Here is a 20,024-nt window from a genome sequence, read left to right on the forward strand (position 1 = left end):
TACCTGTTGGTAGAAACGGATGGAGCAAAACAGAGCTGGCATGAGGGGCTGGAGTGGGTGGGAGTCCTGGCACAGCTATTTTTCTCTGGCATGCAGATTAAAAGAAATTGTGCACGCCAATTTGGATTTCCCTCTGGTGCCAGGATGATATACTTATCTGCTTCAAGAACTGAGCCTGCCTAAAGCAACCAGATACACTCTCTGAAAAGGAGCCTGTACCAAATTTTAAATTACTAGAAGATGTGTTCAGATGTATTTTTGTTTGTTTGTTTTAATGGGGAATGAGTCCATGCCAAGAAATGCCTCTGGGTGTAGGCAGCCAGGTGCTTGGCTGCTGAACTCTGGGAATTAGGATGCTGAGTACACTAAGTAGCTGGCTGTATCTTGATCCCGTTCAAGGTTCATGTCAGTGTAGGTTTTGATATGGCAGTTGCAACCAGTAAAAACAAGCATGCCTCAGGCAATGGTAGGCCCTGCTGAATTCCTACTGGGTTTTAACAGTTTGGCTGTGAACTTGTAGGGGCAGAAAGGAGGAAAAATGTTTTTCCAACCTAGTCAAGATCTACAGAGAAAAATGCCCATTGCACAAAAGAGGAGCAATCTGTAGATATAAACATATGGTGTAAATCAGTTAATTTGGTGCAGTTGAGTCCCAGTACCTGTCTCCTCATTCAACCTTCAAAACATGAGTTTAAAGTAATGCAGAGATTCAATCTGATTCACAGCAGGGTGAATCAACAGCCAGATCCCAACTTTTTACAGTGGCCTGGATGACACATGATAATGTTACTATGTTTTGGTAATTTAGATTAGATGTTACAAATAATTTCTTCACAAAGTAGGTAGTCAAACATTGGAATGGGCAGCTCGGGAAAGTGGTGGAGTCCCCATAATTTAAGAGATGTGTGGACATGGCACTAAGCTACACAATTTGTTGATGGGGCACAGTAGGTCAGGTTGAGAGTTAGACTTAATCTTGATGTTTTTTTCCAACCTAAGTTCTATGATTATCTCGCAAGAGCCTGCTCGATTTGTCCTACTCCTCTGGCACAGCCTATTTGAGGATTTGTATGACATCAGATCCAAAATGCATGGTGATAAATTCTAAGGAAAAAGTTGTCTTCTCTGCACATTGTTTGTCTGCTGGCTATGGCATTTGGGATGTGTATTAGTATCAGCCTTGGAAACAGGCTAAATCTTAAAGCATGGAGTGTCTTGAGATATTGTCTGGGAAGCTCTAAGAAATCATGTTGAAGTAGGTAAAGAAGTACCCACTGTGTCCCTGCTGTGCTGGTGACTACTGTCCTCAGCTTGGTTTGGCAGTAGGGAATGCTTGTCCCTCCTTTTAGTTGCTTCATTGAAAGCCCAGTGGCATTTCAGATAAAATGGTCACAGAAGTACTTGTAGTCTTAAACTAAGTTAACAGGTTATCAATTCATACAGCTGAGACATGGACGTCACATTTCGTTGATTCTGTGTGGTGGTTTTACCCAGCTGGGCAGCTGAGCTCCACCATAGCTGCTCTCTCACTCCTCAAAGGGGAAGGGGGAGAAAACATGAAGCAAAGGGCTCAAGGGTTGAGATAAGGATAGGGGGAGATCAATCACCAGCTAATTTCATGGGTAAAACAGACTTAGCATAGGGAGTTTAGTAATAGGCAATAAATTACATTAACAAGCTACAGCAGTGAGAAACTAAAAAGTACTAAAGACACCTTCTCCCCATCTACCCTTTTCTACCTTCTCCCCCCTAGTGGCACAGGGGAACAGGGGAATGGGGGCTGCGGTCAGTCCCTGATGCTTCGTCTCTGCTGCTCCTTCACAGTCCCTCTCTGCCCCTGCTGCACACGGGGTCCCTCCATGTGGGACCCATGGGTGCAGGGGGACAGCCTGCTCCACCAGGGGCCTCTCCACAGGCCTCAGGGGAACTGCTGCTGTATGCCTGCAGCACCTCCTGCCCTCCTGCTGCACTGACCTTGGGGGCTGCAGGACTGGGTCTCACTCCTTGTTCTCCCAGCTGCTGTGGCACAGCAGTTTTTTTCCCTTTCTGAAATCTGCTCTCACAAAGGTGCAAACATTGTTTATTGGCTAGGTCTGAGCAGCAGCAGGTCCTTTTTGGAGCTGGCTGAAACTGCATATCTAACTTGGGGCAGCTTCTGGATTCTTCTCACAGAGGCCACCCCTGCAGCCCCCTGCTACCAAAACCTTGCCACATAAACCCACTACATTCTGTTGTGGAGGCAACAAGCTCCCTAAAGGGGGATAGAAAAGTAGAATTAACTCCTTAAACCATCAAAGCAAGATTAGTGAGAATTTTTTTCCATCCATGCTAATGACCTGTGAACCTTCTGTCAATAGCCAAAATTGTTTTTAGAACAGGTAACATTCTCCTTTGCAAGGCTACACTTCCATACACTGGTAACATTACCTCATAATTTGAGAACTGCCGCCTTGCTTCTGGTTGATGGGAATAGACTAAATTAAAACTGTGACCCCACTGTGAACAATAGCTCAAGGATTTCTTCCTCATTTATCATAGTTTTGCATAGTTTTAGTTGTGCCTTAGACTCACAGCCATGCAACTTGACTTTTACAAAGGGTGATGTGATCAGTCTGTGCACTATCTCCTTCACCATTTGGGTGTGTTGTCTAGGTTCATCCAAATGTAGTCTGTCATTTCTGCTTTCCTCTTTGATTCCTTAGTGTCTGAGATGGTATAACTTCCAGCAGAGGCTGTTGTTTGAAACAGTTTTGTCTTTAACATTGTATAAAATGTACTTAATTGTTCAAAATAAAAAGAGACCATATAGAAAAAAAATAGGGAGGGTGCAGCTTTTTCTATTTCTACCTGTACGCTTCTATTCATTTCAGACAGGGTAAATGTAAGCACTGATTTCAGAACATTATCAGGAAAGGAGTGTTGTACTTTTAAGAATGAATAATTGACTCCTGTCTCTTCTAGGTGATGTTATCAGAGATTGAACAAAAGGTCCTTTCTTTACTGGAAGATTGTGGAAACAGTGCAGGTCACCAACAAGAGACGGAGGCTCTTTCTCTGAAGCTGAAGGAAGTGAAGTGCAATTTGGAAAAGGTCCAGATGATGCTTCAAGACAAATACAATGAAGAGCAGGTAAAGCAGATGAATGCTATGCAGAGCAAGAATAAGAGTCATGGTGCTTTAATGTGCTGTAGTAACAGAAGAAGAGTTAGAGCTCACCACATGAAGCAAGGAAAGGAGAAGAGTCAATCAGAAATGTCAGACTTGCTATTATTCCAGTTTGCACTGCTGTATAATTATTTGTAGTTTGCAGTAGGTAGTAGGATTTGTAGTGAGTCTTTGAGCAATGTCTTTTCTTCTTTAAGTGCTCAGTTGGTTGAGATTTTGTGAGGAACATAGGAAAAGGATAAAAAGTTTGTAGTTTTTTTGTTCTTTATTTTTTTGTAATGCCTTTGAAATGCCATGATGTTTGTTTGTAACAGTATCACAGCTGAGGCCTTAAAGTAGTAACTAACTCTTTGAAGAACAAGTAAGTGGCACAGGCAGCAACTCAGCCAGCTTTCCAGTGCCATAGTCCCCCAGATAGATCTGGACAGGATTCCTGCAATGGTGGCAAAACAGGTTTTCCTGTGAACCCCTTCTGTGCTTGACCTCTTTGCTGAGTTTCGTAATGAATGAGACAGTAAATCCCAGCTCTAGAGCTAATTTGCACACTCTTGTGGAGTGCTGGAAGAGAACAATCTAAAAGGGAGCTGACAGGGCCCATGAGTGAGTTAGCACCGGTAAAGGCTCGTGTTGAAATATCTCCATGAACACAGACAGGTAGAAAACTGAGGTGCATGAATTGCACATCCCTATAATTTGGTTATACAATAAGAATGGAGAGTTAGCATCAATTAATCTGCCAACAGGAGAAACAAAACAAAGCCTTGTAACCATCAGGAAGGGAAATATTAGGATTTCTGCAGCAGGTTAGAACATAGCAAACTTTCAATAAATGGAACTGTACAGAATGTTTTGCAAGAGTAGCAACCGTATTTGCACTGCAGATTCTGTGTACAAGTGGTCCAGGCCACTCCTCCAGACTGCACCTGCGGGTTCTGCTCTCTCAAGTCTGGAAGCCTTCCCAGAATGGGTCTCTCTTTACAGATTCAAAACAGGGAGAGGATTGATCCAGAGTCCATCAAGGTCCTGCACTCAAATGGTTCCAGCGTGCCCCAGCTTGCCCTTGCTGAACAGCCGTTCCTCCAGCACAATGGTTTCCAGTACCCACAGGTAATTCTGTCTGGCCAATAGTTAGGCTGCTCTACATCTGCTGTGGCTTTAGGGGAAAGTTACATATATTACTTGCTTCAATTGGCAATGTAGGATCAAATCTTTCAAGGGCAGGTCACAGACACCCCTCTCCTCTAGTATTAGGAGAGAGTTTGTGAGAACGGAGAAAGGCCCCCAATCCCTGAAATCACAGATTTTTTTTTGTCCAAAATGTCTGTTAATGTTAAAAAGCTGGATGGTACCCTTGCATAATTTGTTTCTGACTGAGGGGTTTTGGTTCTGAAACTTCATCTCAGGCTGTAATATATTCTGTAAAAATACACATTTTTAGAAAACTGTTTGTTTGGTAACATCACATTTACACATAACCTGCTTGCTATTCTGATAGACATATTCTTATTTTCTTTGCTAAATGAATTCATGTAAAATGTGATTGGAAAAGCACAATCATCATTTCAGGGTAATACAGTGCACACAATTGATTTTACTGTTCATTCTGTTCTCTGTTCACAGGATCTGAAAGTAAAAGCAGCTGAGCAGAAAAGCCTTATTGACTTCATTGAATCATGTGTGGAAAAAATGCAGCTACAGTTTGAGGACAGCGTGACTCAGAAATTAGAACCAAGGTACAAAATAACAAAATCACTCCCCAAATTCAGTTATGTAAAACTGTCCGAACCAGCTGAGACTTTTCAGTGGGGCACCTTTGGTTCTTTGAAGGGACATTTGCCTTTAGATAAAAAAAAACAATGCAGTATCCGGGAGATTTCTGCAATCACCAGTCTAGAGAAATGGAGTCTCATTTATGTGACAACCTCCTTGATATTGGGCTGACTTCAGTGTTCAGTCAGTCTTGGTATCAGGCAGAACTTAAACTGAAGCATTCCCAACCAGAGGCAAGCTGGGTATCTCTGTTCTCAGCCATGCACTTGGCTGCACTCTGTTTTGGGGGCATATGCAATAGAAACTACTTTTATACAAGAAGTCTTACAAATCTAGTTTTGTTTATTCTACTTCAGTATTTGCCATTCTAATAATGTTTTCTGAATGCAGCAATGGAGAATCTGATCTAAAAAGCAAGCAGGCTGTTCCCACCTTATCTCCAAAGGACCAAACGGGTAATAAATGGCAATATTTACAACAAGAGCTGTCATCAAAGATGAAATCTCCTCTCTACCAGCTTGTAGAACCTCAGGTCTGTTTAACTTCAGTAAAACACTCTTAACACTCTTTTTGCAGGCTGTTGGTTGTGTTGAAGATAGCAATCAGGGTATCTTCCTGCATCGTCATATCATGTCCTTTCTTCATCAGATAATTGAAATCTGTGCAAGTGCTCTCCAGAGGAAATTGTTAATGCATACTGTTTTCATTGTTGTCTTTTAATTTTACTTTGAGGTAGATAATGACTCTGGAGCTGTGACTATTAGGTATAGTGTGGGAGCATGTAGGTGAATTGTTGTAGTTAACATTCAGACCTGATGTTATCTGCTTGATTCTTTCAAGGGAACTAGGAGAGTTAGCCAGCAAGCTCCCAGCTGATTTTTGTGGATGTGCATTACGTCCCAGTTCTTGCAAGTGAGAACATTTTGGTCAAAACAATGAGACGTTCACCTAATTGCATTGTTCTTTTTCCCACTGTTAGATTACAACGAAACTGAACATGCTGCCCCGAGGCATGTTTGCTAGTGCAGGAACCCCAACTGTTGAAGAACTGAAAACTTACACTGTCCAGCTGGGAGATCTAAGCCAAGAAGCAAATGTGGTGCATGCACAGGTAATCATGGCATGTTCTAGTATTGCAAAAAACACAGGGGTTCTAGACACAAGACACTGAGAAATAAAGACAAGCATCATTGCAAATGGGGCATAGTAGTATATAATAGTATAACTTTTGCATCAATTATGGGGTATTAAGTGCAATCAGAGTAGCATTTTGAGAGGAAACATTTCAAGTTTCAACTATGATACTTCTGCTACCTGAACTCAAAGACATGCTAGTTTGGGTAATGATTATTCCTCAAACTGTGTTAAGTGAGGACCCCATGAATTGATTTCAGTAAATCTGCAGTATTGGAACTGACAATGCAGATTGTGTTGTGCCTGTTCCTGAGATCAGAGTTCTGTAAAACTGTAACCACTCCTGATACACAGAGGGTCACTCTCAGCTTTGGCCTTGGCAGCTCTGAGTATTGCATGCATGCAACTGTCTCATTCAAGACTGTCCCTCAGTATTTCATGAATTCCATTTTATTATTATTAGCTGACTAAACCTATAACTTTATACAAGTGAACAAATCTTAGGTTGGCCTTGAGTGAAAGCACTGAAAACTTCTGACTTGCCTTTACACAGGATAATGTGGCAGAGGAAGTCTCTTCCAATTTGGACAGGAAATTGTTTGAGCTGCTTCTGGCGATCAGCCGGTGTTTGAATAATATGGAGGAGATGTTAAACACCTCAGTCCTCTCCACTGAAGAGGCAGCCGTGCAGCAGGTTCTTTATGAGGTAACTTCCCTAGAGCATCTGGGCAAGGAAGAACCCCAGTGGATTTCTGTTACAATATATATATATATGGCCTGATGTTTCCTCTCTGTTTTACTGGTATTACTCAGGACTGACACAACTGGGCTCTTTGGTGCACAGATTTGGGCCTGTTGCCTTTTAACAACAATTAGCAGCTTGAGTCCCAATGCATTTTACAGACAAGACTCCTTGGACAGAGACCATTTTCACTCATGTTATCTTTATTCCAACCCTTTAGACTCTTTCTATCGAGCTGCAAAAACTTCACACTGATTTGAGTGATAAAAAGGACGATCTTTTAAAGTCTATTACCTGCGCTGGTGGGAGCACAGATGTGTTCTGTGAGTGCTTTAGCAACTTGCAGGCGCGGCTGGAACAAACTCAAGCTGCCACTGCTTCAAGGAGCAATTCAATGAAAGCTGGGCTGGATCACAATAGCAATTATCAGGTACTCCACTGCCAAATGCACATCTTGTTTCACAGCACCTGTTAGACGTGTCAGTGTTAATGCATTTGAGTTACAAATGAGCCATCTATAATGCTCTTTCTTTTTTTTTTTTTTTTTTTTTTTGGTACTAAACAAACTTGTCTTGGTCTCTTGAGAAGCAAATTCATTTTGCTGTTTACAGTGCTGACTGCCTTGGAGGCCTTGTTCATAGTAGAAAATTTGCATGCAGAGAAGGTAGAAGTAACTTGGGTTCCTATGTATGCTAATGTACAGGCTAAAGCAAGTTTCTGTGGGAAAGAATTAGGCCAGGGAGGGGTTTGTATATTCTTTGTGCTACTTTGTGGACTCAGGACTGATCAGAGTTAGTATGGTGCCATAAACTCTGTTTGTTGTTCACAGAATATTTGTTATGAGGGACAGGCTTCTTCCCTTTTGGTGTAATGTCTGGCACTGAGCTGCTTATGGCTGTGCATTGGAGGTTGATTTAACCCTTGGTATTTACTGTTCCTTGAGATTTTGTGCCACAGTAACAGTAGCCATGGTTTTGTAAAGTTGCATTTCTGTTGTTGTTCTTCAGGAAAGCAGATAATGAAAAAGTTTTCTATAGATTCTTGTGATAGACTAAATCTTCTAGCTATTGCTGAAAAATAGTCAGATCAAGTATTCTTTCTGAAGAAAGGGAAGAATAACCTAGTCTTTGAAATACAGTTTCCACTGTTCATCAGAACTCCAGTGTGCTCATCATCTGCAAGTCAGGCCAGCTCTGTGCTGTTGAATAATAAAATAAGTCCTTTGAAGAGCACTGAGATGTTGTCTCCAAACAGGAGCAGGGCTGGTCTTGTGATGTAGAATCCATTGAGTTCCATCAGTTGGCAGTAATGGGCTTATTTTCTCATTTTCAGAAGAGAAGAATTTGTTTCTCTGTTAGTTTCACAGATCTTTACAGTCACAGAGGATCATTGTGACAGAGTAATCTCCTTTCTTATACTTCACAGACCAGAGAATTTCCCTCTCCAAATTACAGCTTTGAGACCTTAATGTGTATTTTTTTGGTTTGTTTTTTAAAGAGCAAAATCGCTTTTGCCATAAGAGGTAGCCATTTTGTTTGCTGTGTAATTTTGTCTATTCATTACTATACTCCTGATGTGTGATATACTTCTGATGTTTCTTTTGCAGAATGAAGTCAGACTACTCTATGATCAGTTAACTGAGAAAAAAGCTACTCTACAACAATGTTTGAATGCAATATGTGGCCATAATGTTTCTGAGCAGCTTCAGGTAATTTCATTCAAAGGAAAAGAAAAACTTATTAGCTAATGTTTCCAGATTTCTACAATTTGTTAAGTTTCATATTTTCTAAAGTTTGAGTCTCACTTAGGTTTCAAGAATGGGGAAAAGAGAGAGTTCAGTATTTGATACCCCTTTCTTCTTACTACATCCCAGTCCATAGCTAGACCTAATTCCAATCCTTTTAGCAGCTGGAGTGGAGGAACCAGTCTCTCCACAACCTCTCAGAGCAAATAAACCCCACACTATAGCAGGGAAGAGAAAAAGTTACTTAAAATGCAGCATTTAACATGTTATACCTTTTTATTTGCAAAACTATATAGCTTTTCATCATGGGAATAGGACTGCAATATTTATATCCACTCATTCAGCAGTTACGAGCACTTTATCTTAGTGTAGCATTTGACCAGTTAAGGTTTTGTGCAAAATTTTTAGGGATTAGCAGAGAATTTAAAATGAGCAGACCGCATATCCTTCTCAGAATGGTCATGAGCCATCTATTTCCTTGCTGGCGGAGCAAAGAGGGGTTCCCAAAACATTTTTGTTACAGGCTCATAACCATGTTTACAGACACAATTTTCTGCCAGGCTGAAAGCTATGCCCAGAACTTCTGAAGCCCCACGTAGGAGCTGTTGCTTTAGGTATATCCTGTGAAACAACCACTCTTGTAAAAGGAATGCCATCAGTACGTAACTTCCCTTCATTCAGAGAGAACTTGTGCCAGTCCATCTCTTACTGAATCTCTCCAATTCATGCAAAAAATAGTATTTTCTGAGGCCATTATTCCTTTTAATAGCTGCTGTAATGCATGTTGAATGTTGTACTGAGACACAAGACCTGAATTCTCTTCCTGCTTGCGTCATGTAAACCCAATGAGCTGTGTCATGAACAGTCTTGTCTATTTAGCTCATAAACTTGTTAGATTACGGTATGTCATTGTCAATTTATGAAGTGGTCATACAGCAGAGATCCAGCCCCTGGATCTGCTGCACAGCTAGTGATTATGTAAAGTCTAGAACAGAACTCTTTCTAATACCTCATGTTGTCTTTAATTTCAGAAAACCGATATCTGTGCTTTGGAGCTGCAAAACTTTGAGAACCAAGTAGCAAAACTGAGAGGCTATGGGGAAAGATTTCAGTTACCTATCACCTTAATCCAGGAAGTTTATAAATTAGAGGTAAAAACACAGTATGGTTTCCACTTATTCAGCAAGGTTTGATCTTTCTGTGCAAGGTATTTTTAGCATCAAAAAAATGATAGTTATTTTGCATTCTGGGAATGAGTGGTTTGGTTTGTAAGATTCATTTCTGTCCTAACTAAATTATGTTCATGTCGTAGGATGTTTTGGATGACATGTGGAGGATTCTGAAAGCAAAGTATGTGGAGCTGAATTCCCCTTCCATCAGTGAGAACCAGTATGAGGACTTACTTCGTGGGTTTGCAGAGTTAGTTGCTATTGGACAAGAGAAGGTTGCACAAGATGCAAAGCAGCTAACAAAAAGCAGGGCTGCTCTACAATCTCACCTGGAAAATCACAAGGTATGGGATGCTAATCACAGTACTGCTCAGATCAGCATATCAGGAGCATTATTTTCTGTAACTGGTTGCTCACAACTGTCATGGAGAAGAATAACTCTTAAGAGAGGGACCTGAGTACCTGCAGAAAATGATGAAAAGCTTTCAGTTAACCAAAATTGGATCTCTCTAAGAAGGACAGTTTATTACAACTAATTTTCATAATAAATTAAGATGGGGGTATCAGTTGTGCCAGTGTATTTAATACTACTGTTGTGGCTTACCTCAGAACATATTGATATATGATGAAAATGCATGTCCTTCTGACTTTTGGTAATGAGATTGCTGAAGTTGCAGTCTAGCAACTGAAAGTTGAGGCTTTGCATTCTTTGCATTCTGTGCCCTCATGATCTGATGGAGGAAACTTAGCTGTAACAGCTCTTTTTTTAGGGGAGGATAGTTTAGATCCTCCCCTTGGAAGTCTGGTGTCTCCTCTACCCAGCTGCTACATGTTTGATGGAATATCCTGAGAATGCACCTGCATCCTCACTGTTCTGCTGCTTGGCAAGAAGCCCTGGCCAATACTAATCACAGGAAGACATGTCTGTCATGTCAGTGTCTTGATTTAACTACTTCATGTAGCTCTAGCTCCTTAAAGAATTGCTTCAGGATGCCAAGCACTGCAAATCACTACTCTGGAGTCATAGGAATGATGTTTTGTCATTTAGTCAGAAATTGCCCTTAGCAGAGTAAAATGTTAAGAATTTATTTACAAAGGAAATCAAATATAGAATGTATTTGCACTCCAAATTTACACACATTGATTTACAAAAATAAAAGAAAACAGCAAGAGTAATTTTTCCTGCCCTAGTTATAAAGACTTACCAGGATGCTCACAGGGTTACAGTCCTTAAGTGAAATTCTTGTACGAGGTATTAGTTCTTAGTTAAGGCCTTGGTTGAAGAGTATGATCTTGCATACTCAAAGGTTTGTGTTTTTTTTCTGAGAGAAAGTATCTTACTGAGATTCATCCCTTTCCTAGGGGCTCAGCTGAGCCATAACTAAATCAAACTGTTACCTCACAGTTATCCCAAAATACTTATGTGCCCTACCTACTACTTCTGATCAAACCCTTGATGCTTGGAGTCATCTCCCATCTAAGTGAAACAGTCTGAATAATGGCTATCTGAGGATGATGATAATTACCTCACATTAAATTCAACTTACGTATAGTTAAAACTTCTTTCCATCATCTTCCTCCAACACCTCTGTATCTTATATGAACTGAAGGTATAAATGTAGATTATTTTATTTTTTATAAATGTATAAATGAAAGTAGTGTATGTAACTCATCAATGGTTATTGACTGACTGTAAAATCATCAGTAACTGCCCATCTTGGGTCGATGTAGAGTTTGAGTAGAGGGTTCCTGTTCCCAGCTTTGAGAGGTCCTGAAGCTGGCTGCTCTTCTCAGTGAGTCTCCTCTACCTTCTCCATACTCCTGCATGATTTCTCTTAAAGAGCCGGCTTTAACTGTTGTTTGTCGTCTTTTTTTTTTCAGGACTTTTTCCACAACCTCATGACCCACATGGCTTTCATGCAAGCATTTTCCGAGAAAGTGTCTCCCTCCATCCTACAGAAGAGAGAAAAATTCTGGAGAGAGCTGGTGGATGAAGTCAGATTGTTGGAGCAGAAGGCCAGTCAGTATGGTATACACTTAGAGAGCCTGTTAAAGGTAATGAACCAAAGAAACCCAGGGTAAAAGCTGAAGGGAAGGAGGAGACAGGTTGCATATAGGGGAAGCCTTTCTGTATCTGTGATTCTTTGGGTGGAAGTAGTTCTTCTTTTACATCTCCATTGAATGGCAACTTGTTCTGTGTGTTTCAGTAAACTGTCAATTTCTTTGAAAAAAACTCTGGAAGAGGACATTTCAATCCATTACTCTGATGTGGGTGGGACTTTATGACTTGTTGTAGTTTTAGAGTGCCTGGGCTGACAGTAGAACCTTTTAGGACATAAAAATACTAGTACTGCTTTAAAATAAAATCTGAAAAATGATTTAAAAACACCACTAAAGAACAAAAAATTAAGTGTACCTCTTTAAAATTAGAAATCTTGAAGTTATTCAGTGAATTATTTCATCTGTGATAAAATCATATCTCACTTTAATATTTCCATATGACTTACCTGTTTACGTGTTCTGTTTCGTTGAAACAAGAGCTACTGATGCTAGAATAAGCATTAAAGTCTCAGTCTGACGTAGCAAAAATGCACAGATAGATATGTGTTATATTAATGACGCAATGTATTTTTTAGGAATGGACAGAATTTGATGATGAATGCCTAGCTTTCAGTAAGGAGTTAGAGGCAGTTAACTCTACGTTGCCATCTGTTAATTTGGTTGAAGAAACAGAAGAAAGATTAATGGAAAGGATTGCACTTCTCCAGGTATTGATGTGTCCGCCTCTCTGACTGTTTATCTTTGTGGATCTGTAGGGCTAGAAAGAAAGATTAATTGGAATATGAGGAGATGCCAGTTTGCAGGGCACTGTTTCCTTTGTGTCCATGTCTGTGTGTGGATGCATGCTGAAAATTTCCATGTTCTTTTTAAAAGTAATGAGGGATTGGGCAGCTAATTTCAGCCATGGTCTACAAGTTCACCTAAGTAGGAGTAATGACTATAGCTGCTTTAGAACTTGGTCTTAAACGCAAATACTTGGGAATGGTCCGTAAAGGCAGAGCAGCATGAAAAAATGGCACACAGGCTACATGAGTCACAAGGACTTTGGGATGAACACGGAGCCACTTCTCTGTAATTCAGGAATGATCTTCTTGCCATGATGTAAAACCTGTGGAAGAGGAGAATCAAGCCAGTGCCTTCAAATATTTGTACACCTGGTTGCAATAGAAGGCCTACTGGTTTTAACAGCTCCTTCTAAAATTCTGACTATTCAAAATGAAACGTCCCGATTTCCCTCTGACCAAAGAGAATAAATTCCTTTTGTAGAGAATGGCAAATAGGCTACTGGCTTGTTCCCAGTTGCAGCTCTGATGGCAGATCTATACCTTTATTTAGAATATCAAGTCCAGTTTGAAACATTTTATCTATCTTTAAAATATATAAAATATAAAAACAATCTTTATGGTTGTTTTATAAAATTAAGAAGAAAAAATATTCGATAAAGTGGTGTATCCTCAGAGTGATTTGCATTCCTCAGAGATTTGACCTTTTTTGTCTTCAGAGGACCTACTCTATTGGAAATTTTGGAATTAGTGAGTCTCTGTGTCTATAATAAGTCCAGTTTGATATTTAGATTCATAGACTCTAAAGACAAAAAGAACTACTGTGATTTAATGTAGTTGACTGCATAAAAGAAATTACTGGATGTTCCCAGAGAATTCTGAGCTACAGTTTATCTTTTGAAATAAACCAGCAGTAGATAATAATCACAGTGGCCCTCGGGTGCTTTAGATGCCTGTCACAGTGAGATGGGAGACATATAATATTTGCATAGCCATTCATTGTGAAGTTGTTTGCTTTCCTTTGTTTCGTAAGTTCTTAACTAGCCGTTCACTCTTAAGTCCTTATTTTACTTTAATGACATCAGAAACAAAGTAGTAAGGCTTTAGAAGATTCTTTTGGGATGACTCCCAGCCGTGGAGCTTTGCAGTTTCAAGGACAGAGCAGAATAAAATTCTCTGGGGTTTAATTCCTGTGAGACAATTATCCCTATTAATACTAAATATTGTATAACCACTTCTGTCTGGAGAGATTTGAGAAACTTGCATATCATACAATTGCTCCTTTCTGCCTTCTCCCTAGGGCTGATCTACTTCCTGTTTCTTTTTCTTTTTTTTTTTTTCTCCCTCTTCTTATTTTGAATTTCCAGTGAAGTATAGTAATGGTAAAATGATGCTTTGTTTTTATTCAGCTCTCTGAGCAATCCAAGCCACTCTTATGACTTCGACTCAATGTCTTCACTGTTCACTCTTCATTTCTCCCTACCACCATTATTCAGTAATTACCCCAACAGCTTCTTTCAAAACTTTGGCAACGTTTTAAAAATAGGATAGAGACAGAAGCCCTACTAAGAACAGGAGGGTGATAATTTTCTGCTGGGGACAATTATATGTTCAGACAATGCAGCCAGGTCTGATAGATATGGTTCATCCATAGCTTGAAGTTTACGTGTGTCAAAAAGGCCCAGAAAATCATATCACCTGTTTTGATTAATGTATAAAATTATGTTGAGATCTCTTCTGATCTATCAAGAGGAAACTGGAAAAAATAAACCATATCCCTTTTACATGTACTGAAGTACAGATTGCTTCATAATGGAAAACGAAATACATGGCAGAGGAAATGTGAGATTAAGGTGTTAGAACAAATGGTATGTATTTTGCTAGCCATGTTTTTGATTTTTAAAATGTTATTATTTTGCAAACTTCCCATATTCTGATAGCAAATCAAAAGCAGTGTTGATGGAAAGCATGCCCGGCTATACCAGATGGTGAAAGAAGGGAAGAAATTGCTGACTGCAGTAAGCTGTCCAGAAATCACAAGTCAGATTCGGAAGCTGGAAGAGCAGTGGTTGTCCTTAACCAAAAAAATTGGCAATGAACTACACAGACTTCAAACATTACTCCAGCTCTTGGTCAGGTGGGTTATAACTCAGAATACAATTTGAGATATCAGCTAGAAATTAATTTGTAACATTCTACAGTTGCATTTTCTAAATATTGATATAAAAGTAATAAATGTTATACTGCCTTTCACTTAAAACTCAAAAAAAAAGAAAAAGCAGTAGTGATCAGAAAAGTGGTATTGTATTACACAGCCGATCTTCTTGCACTCGCTTCACTTCCCATTTAGTTTTGTGGGAATGCTGTTTTGATTGCTATCATTGCAAAGTATCTAGGCGAGTTAGCTGCATCATGCTGCAGTTCCTGTACTGAAAGTGTTAACAGAAGCTCTTATCCTGCCATAAGCATTTTTGTTATGAATGCAAAGTAGCCTTTATTCCCATACAAAGGCATAGTGCACCAATCTGCATGTACACGATCCCCCTTATAAACTCTCAAGACCTGGTAGAAATGCTGCCTCACCCTGCTGTTTTGAGCTTCCTGAGGGGTAAAGACCCAGGTATGCTCTGTGCTTTCACAAGGCCCAAGCCAACTGTCAGCTGCAGTCCTGGCAGTTTGGGTGGAGGCAGTCTGGAGCTTTACAACCCCGTCCACCAGGCAATGTATGAAGCACAGCTCTCCCTGCACCCAGTCTGTGTGCTCTGAGCCTAGTCTGCCTGGACCAGTGGTGGAGATGAAGCATTCCTGGATTTATTGGTATTTAATCCTGCTGTGTGTTCTGTCTGCACTATATCTTGCAGTATGCACAAGTGATTTTGACTACTAGCAAAACTGTTTTCACCCACTTGAGGTTGTCCTAACATCTGCTGGGTGAATATGGAAAGAGGATGTTTTCAGAGAGAGCAGACCAACTGAAAAGAGCTGCTAGGGACAGACTCTTGTGTATCTGCTGCAGAACTGCTGTGTTGCACATCAGCCCGTGCTGGTGCTGTGCTCCCATAAGAGTTACGTAGCTGCCTAGGTGTCAGAAGACCTTCTCACAAAGATAACAACTTGGAGGATGAGAAACGTATCCCAGACTCAGATAGGAGTTAAATGTTTGTGTGTTTTGTTTTCTCCTTTTAGCTACAACAGAGACTCAGAGGAATTAATGAAATGGCTGGATTCTGCTCAGCAGAGAATGAATTTTTGGAAGGAGCAGTCTCTCAGTGTGTCACAAGACCTTCCCACCATCAGGGATAACATCAACAGCTTGTTTGTAAGTCTGTTATCCTACCAGTTATCCTACCAGGTTGAGATGATATATCATGACTGCCAGGAAAATGACCCTTTTGACTTTTTTTTGTATTTGCCATGACTAGAAGCTGCCTGCAGAATATGACACAAAATGGCTGCATGCCCCAAAGATACTGCATTACCTGGATGGGGAACCAGGAGGATGGGAGGCCACAAAAAAACTTCTTTCAGATAGTTAGGCCAGCCAGAGTGCATAAACCAGAATGGGATACTCTCATAGAGAGTTCCCAGTTGCAACATATCACAGCCCAGCCAGGATCTCTTATGCATGCATAGCATAATAGCATGGTTTCTCTCTTGCTACTGATACCAAATACCAGATACAGCAATTCAGCCCAGCTGATAGACCATTTACCAGCAGAGGTGGACTCAGGGAGCAGGAATGAAGTGGATGGGTCTGTGGGGTTGGTCAGCCAAAGTCAGGGAAGAGAAACCCTATAAAAAGAAGATTCTGAATTGCATTTCATGTCTTTGCCTGCTCTCTGGTGCTCCCCTCATATGACTAGCCAGGAGATTGAGCCCCAGTGTGAGACCTGACAGAGGGAGTCTTGCACAGTGGGAAAGCAAAGCATTGTGAAAGGTGGACACGTAGATGTGAGCCGGACAGAGACCTGAGTGAGGACTGAGGTTGCTCCCTTGACCACTGTGTGGAGATGAGGATATTCCCAGTCCCTATGGAGCAAGAGGTAGTATTCAGCATTGTATCTAGATGGGCAGAAAAGGACCTTACACAATGCCAGAACACATTGAGTTTAGGTTTTCTGAACTTTACAAATTTGCTAAAATCCATTTGTTGAAACAGTTCATCCCGTGACTTGAAAACCTGGTTTGTCTTCTTTATTTAAATAGATGTATAAATATTTATCCTCTCTTAAAATTCTCCCATGCACCTCAGACATTCTCTAAGGAAGTTGATGAAAAATCTTCCCTGAAGTCTTCTGTGGTGAGCACTGCCAACCAGCTCTTTCACGTGAAGCAAGCTGATACTGCAGCACTTAGGTCATCTTTGGCAAAGTTCGAGCAAAAATGGGGAGAACTGATTACGCAGCTCCCAGCTATCCAAGAAAAGCTTCACCAGGTGAGGAGAAACTGCTGCCATCTCTCAGTTCGAGCTGAATAATTACTTTAAAATGTTGCTACTGGCATTCAGTTGGCTGCTGTGTGATATCTGCAAAGCACCTCTTTCTTAATTAACTGTCTGTCTTGCTTTCAGAATATCCCCAACGTTATACTGCTGTTTAATTATTGCAGTGTTCTGTCTATGCTGTTTTGCACATATCTATCATCTCTGCACTTTTATATGAAAGTCCATTACAATTAGAAATGGTTTTATTTCAAATTTCTGAGTTCTCTAACTTTTTAAAATTTAAGTCTTATGCCCCTCTGGAGCACAGAACTCACTTTCAAGTTCATACCCTGATAATTGCAATTATAAGATCTGAGCCCTCCTGAAAATACAGATGTCATCTTTCTTGATATTTCTAAGAAGCAGAATGTGGAGGGTTCATTATGTGCTTTACCCCTAGCTTCAAATGGAAAAACTTTCTTCACGGGAAGCTATTGCTGAGCTAATGACCTGGCTGGACCATGTGGAACAACAGAAGGGACACGAAGAATCAGTAAATTCACAAAGCAGTGCTGCCCATGTCAGAAGTCTCCTTCAGAAGTACAAGGTAAATGAGAAGCTGAAACTCCAGGGTTAACTTGTGATTCTTTTGCTGTCTCAAGCGTGGAAACAGCCTGTAGGCACTGTTATATCCTTACCCCTGCGCTCAGGGTTCCCCAAACAGCCTCAAAGGTACTTTAACATCTTCTGTTATAAAACCCTTTTGTTTCCATGCCACACAAAATGCTGTCTGCCTTGTGACACAGCTACTGCCAGCTGTGCTGTATTCTCTGTTTCCTCATTCCATTCCATCTGTCTCACCCCCATCTGTCTCACTCCTTCTCTCTCTTACATTCAGGTTACCAGATGTGTTGAGTAGGAAAGCTTTGCTTACTTAAGAAGCTAGTCTCTGCATTTGTGCTGTGTTTTAGTCTGCATTTTCAACAAGGAATACCTCATAATTTTGGATCTCCACAGAGAACAAGGATTTTGAGTATTATGTTTCATCAAAAGAAATAACCTGCTGGGAAAGATATCAGATGAATGTCTCTGCAGAGATGCTAGAGCAGGCTGTTGGCTCAGTTTATATGCTAAAGCTCCAATGTCAGAGTCTTATTGCCCCAGCCACAGGAAGGGTTCAAGCCATTCTTGTACCTCTGTAGATGTCCAAGAGCCCAACCTCAAGGCACAAATCTCTATGGAGATCTATTTTGTTTTGGCCTTGTGGAACTACCAAGTGGTCCTCTGCGCTCAGACTGTAAAACATTTGCCAGCCTTTGGTGGCTGTGGTTCTCAGATGCTTTTATACTGCACATGATGCAAGTGTCAAAGTATACATTTCTTTAAAAGTACCTTAGTTTAGCAGATATTTAGCATTTTGTTCATTATCAGTTGGTTTTGCAGGTTGGGAAATGTTGAGGTGCTACTTTTAACCCTTTGGATATTTAGAGATCAGTTTGTAGATGCGCTTTCTGCACTTGCAAGCAATGTAGGGATGTGCATGCTGAGGAGAAAGCTGGGATAACGGTCACAAATTCCCAAAAGGAAGCAGCTAAGGCTGTACCTCTACTGGAGGTCTGCCTGATGGCTTTTCTTTTGGATACTGCTAGATACAGTGAAGATCTCTTTCCTTCAGCCATCTCCCTGCCCTAAAAGACCTTCAAAAATAAAATTTTAATCCTTTTCGCTGTGTGCATAGTTTCTGGCTTGCCTCTACAGGCAAGGCCACTGCTACTGGAGGACACTTTCTTCCCAGGTATTCTGATATTTTGTTCTGATATCAGTTATTCTGATTAAGGAGCACAAGCTCCATGCTTCTATGACTCTCACAAGTGTAGAAAGGCCTTGGTATTAGCCTAATCTGGACCCATGGCAGTGTAATGGTATTGTTTAATGGATAAAATACTGGGTCTGGTACCCCTCGGTTTCATTCCTGCACTGGCATTAGCTTGCTTTTATCTTGAGCTACCAATGTAATGGTAGTGATTTCCTGCAAAAGTTTCAGTGAATGGAAATAGCTACACAAATCTAGAATGGTAAAAATGGAGAATTAATCCTAAAGCCGTGTCTGATCATGTCCATTTCGGAAAAATTATTTAGGCCATGGATTAGAATAATAAGCCATGAATGTCTCATAACTGTGCCTCAAAGCATTATTGGAACTGATCAGATTAAAACTGCCAAACTAATTGTTTTATGTATATTTGTTTGTTTGTTTGTTTATTTTTAACTCCCTCCAGGAATATATGATGGAAATGAACTTTAAACAATGGATGGTAGATTTTGTTAACCAGTCACTCCTGCAAATGAGCACTTGTGATGTGGAAAGTAAGCGGTACGAAAGGACAGAATTTGCTGAGTGTCTTGGAGAGATGAACTTGCGGTGGCACGGGCTGCAGGCTTCTCTGAGCAGAAAGGTTTGATTGCATTTCATTGCTTTCTCTCCTGCAACTCTGATCTTGCCAGTGCCAGTGCTCTGTATTTGGCAAGCAGCCTTTCTCCCTGAGCCTGAAAACAGTGCTAAACACAGTGAGGTTCCCTGTGCTGTCTGCTGTTTGGCCATCCTGCTGTCTTATGGGAAGCCTATGGAGTAGTCTAGTGCATCAGCTACCAGATAGTGTCCAAGTACCTAAACTAAGGTCTGGGAGAGCAAACTTCCCTGTAACTTGAAAGAATGGAAAGTAGACAAACTCTGCTCTTGAGGACAGCCTAGGATTTATCCCAGTTGTTTATATTAGGTGGAGAAAAATAGGTTTCTCAGATGAAGAAAATGCAATCAATGATGTGTCAACAAATACAATGATAAAATTATGAAGAAGGAAGAATTCAGAATAGTGTTTGCAGGGGAACCCTGCAAAAGTTGTGGCATTAAAAATTTCATGGGAGAAAACACTGGGTGGTTTGTGGAACTGAGGGTCAACTACACTGGTTCATACAAACAGCCAGACCCTGCTTAGCAAACACAGCACCAAAAAAGCAAACATCCCCTCCACAT

At 40.6% G+C, this 20,024-nt stretch overlaps 1 protein-coding gene across 4 annotated transcripts in view; it reads left to right on the plus strand.

The window, feature by feature from the left end:
- SYNE2 (spectrin repeat containing nuclear envelope protein 2) overlaps positions 1-20,024 on the plus strand; it is a 186,390-nt gene that overhangs the window by 110,699 nt on the left and 55,667 nt on the right. For all 4 annotated transcript variants that reach the window (XR_004253309.1, XM_032188232.1, XM_032188235.1 and 1 more), the window contains exons 69-85: positions 2,962-3,129; positions 4,147-4,272; positions 4,786-4,898; positions 5,326-5,467; positions 5,915-6,046; positions 6,623-6,775; positions 7,032-7,241; positions 8,418-8,519; positions 9,587-9,706; positions 9,868-10,068; positions 11,606-11,779; positions 12,361-12,492; positions 14,508-14,704; positions 15,754-15,886; positions 16,820-17,002; positions 17,451-17,597; positions 19,270-19,446. Coding sequence is in view for 3 of the 4 variants with exons in the window: in XM_032188232.1 (XP_032044123.1) it covers positions 2,962-3,129; positions 4,147-4,272; positions 4,786-4,898; positions 5,326-5,467; positions 5,915-6,046; positions 6,623-6,775; positions 7,032-7,241; positions 8,418-8,519; positions 9,587-9,706; positions 9,868-10,068; positions 11,606-11,779; positions 12,361-12,492; positions 14,508-14,704; positions 15,754-15,886; positions 16,820-17,002; positions 17,451-17,597; positions 19,270-19,446 (2,610 nt within the window). In the remaining variant the exon portion in view is untranslated. The remainder of the gene's footprint in view (positions 1-2,961; positions 3,130-4,146; positions 4,273-4,785; positions 4,899-5,325; positions 5,468-5,914; positions 6,047-6,622; positions 6,776-7,031; positions 7,242-8,417; positions 8,520-9,586; positions 9,707-9,867; positions 10,069-11,605; positions 11,780-12,360; positions 12,493-14,507; positions 14,705-15,753; positions 15,887-16,819; positions 17,003-17,450; positions 17,598-19,269; positions 19,447-20,024) is intronic.

The sequence above is a fragment of the Aythya fuligula genome, chromosome 5 (assembly GCF_009819795.1).
Source record: "Aythya fuligula isolate bAytFul2 chromosome 5, bAytFul2.pri, whole genome shotgun sequence".
Taxonomy (NCBI): Eukaryota; Metazoa; Chordata; class Aves; order Anseriformes; family Anatidae; genus Aythya; species Aythya fuligula.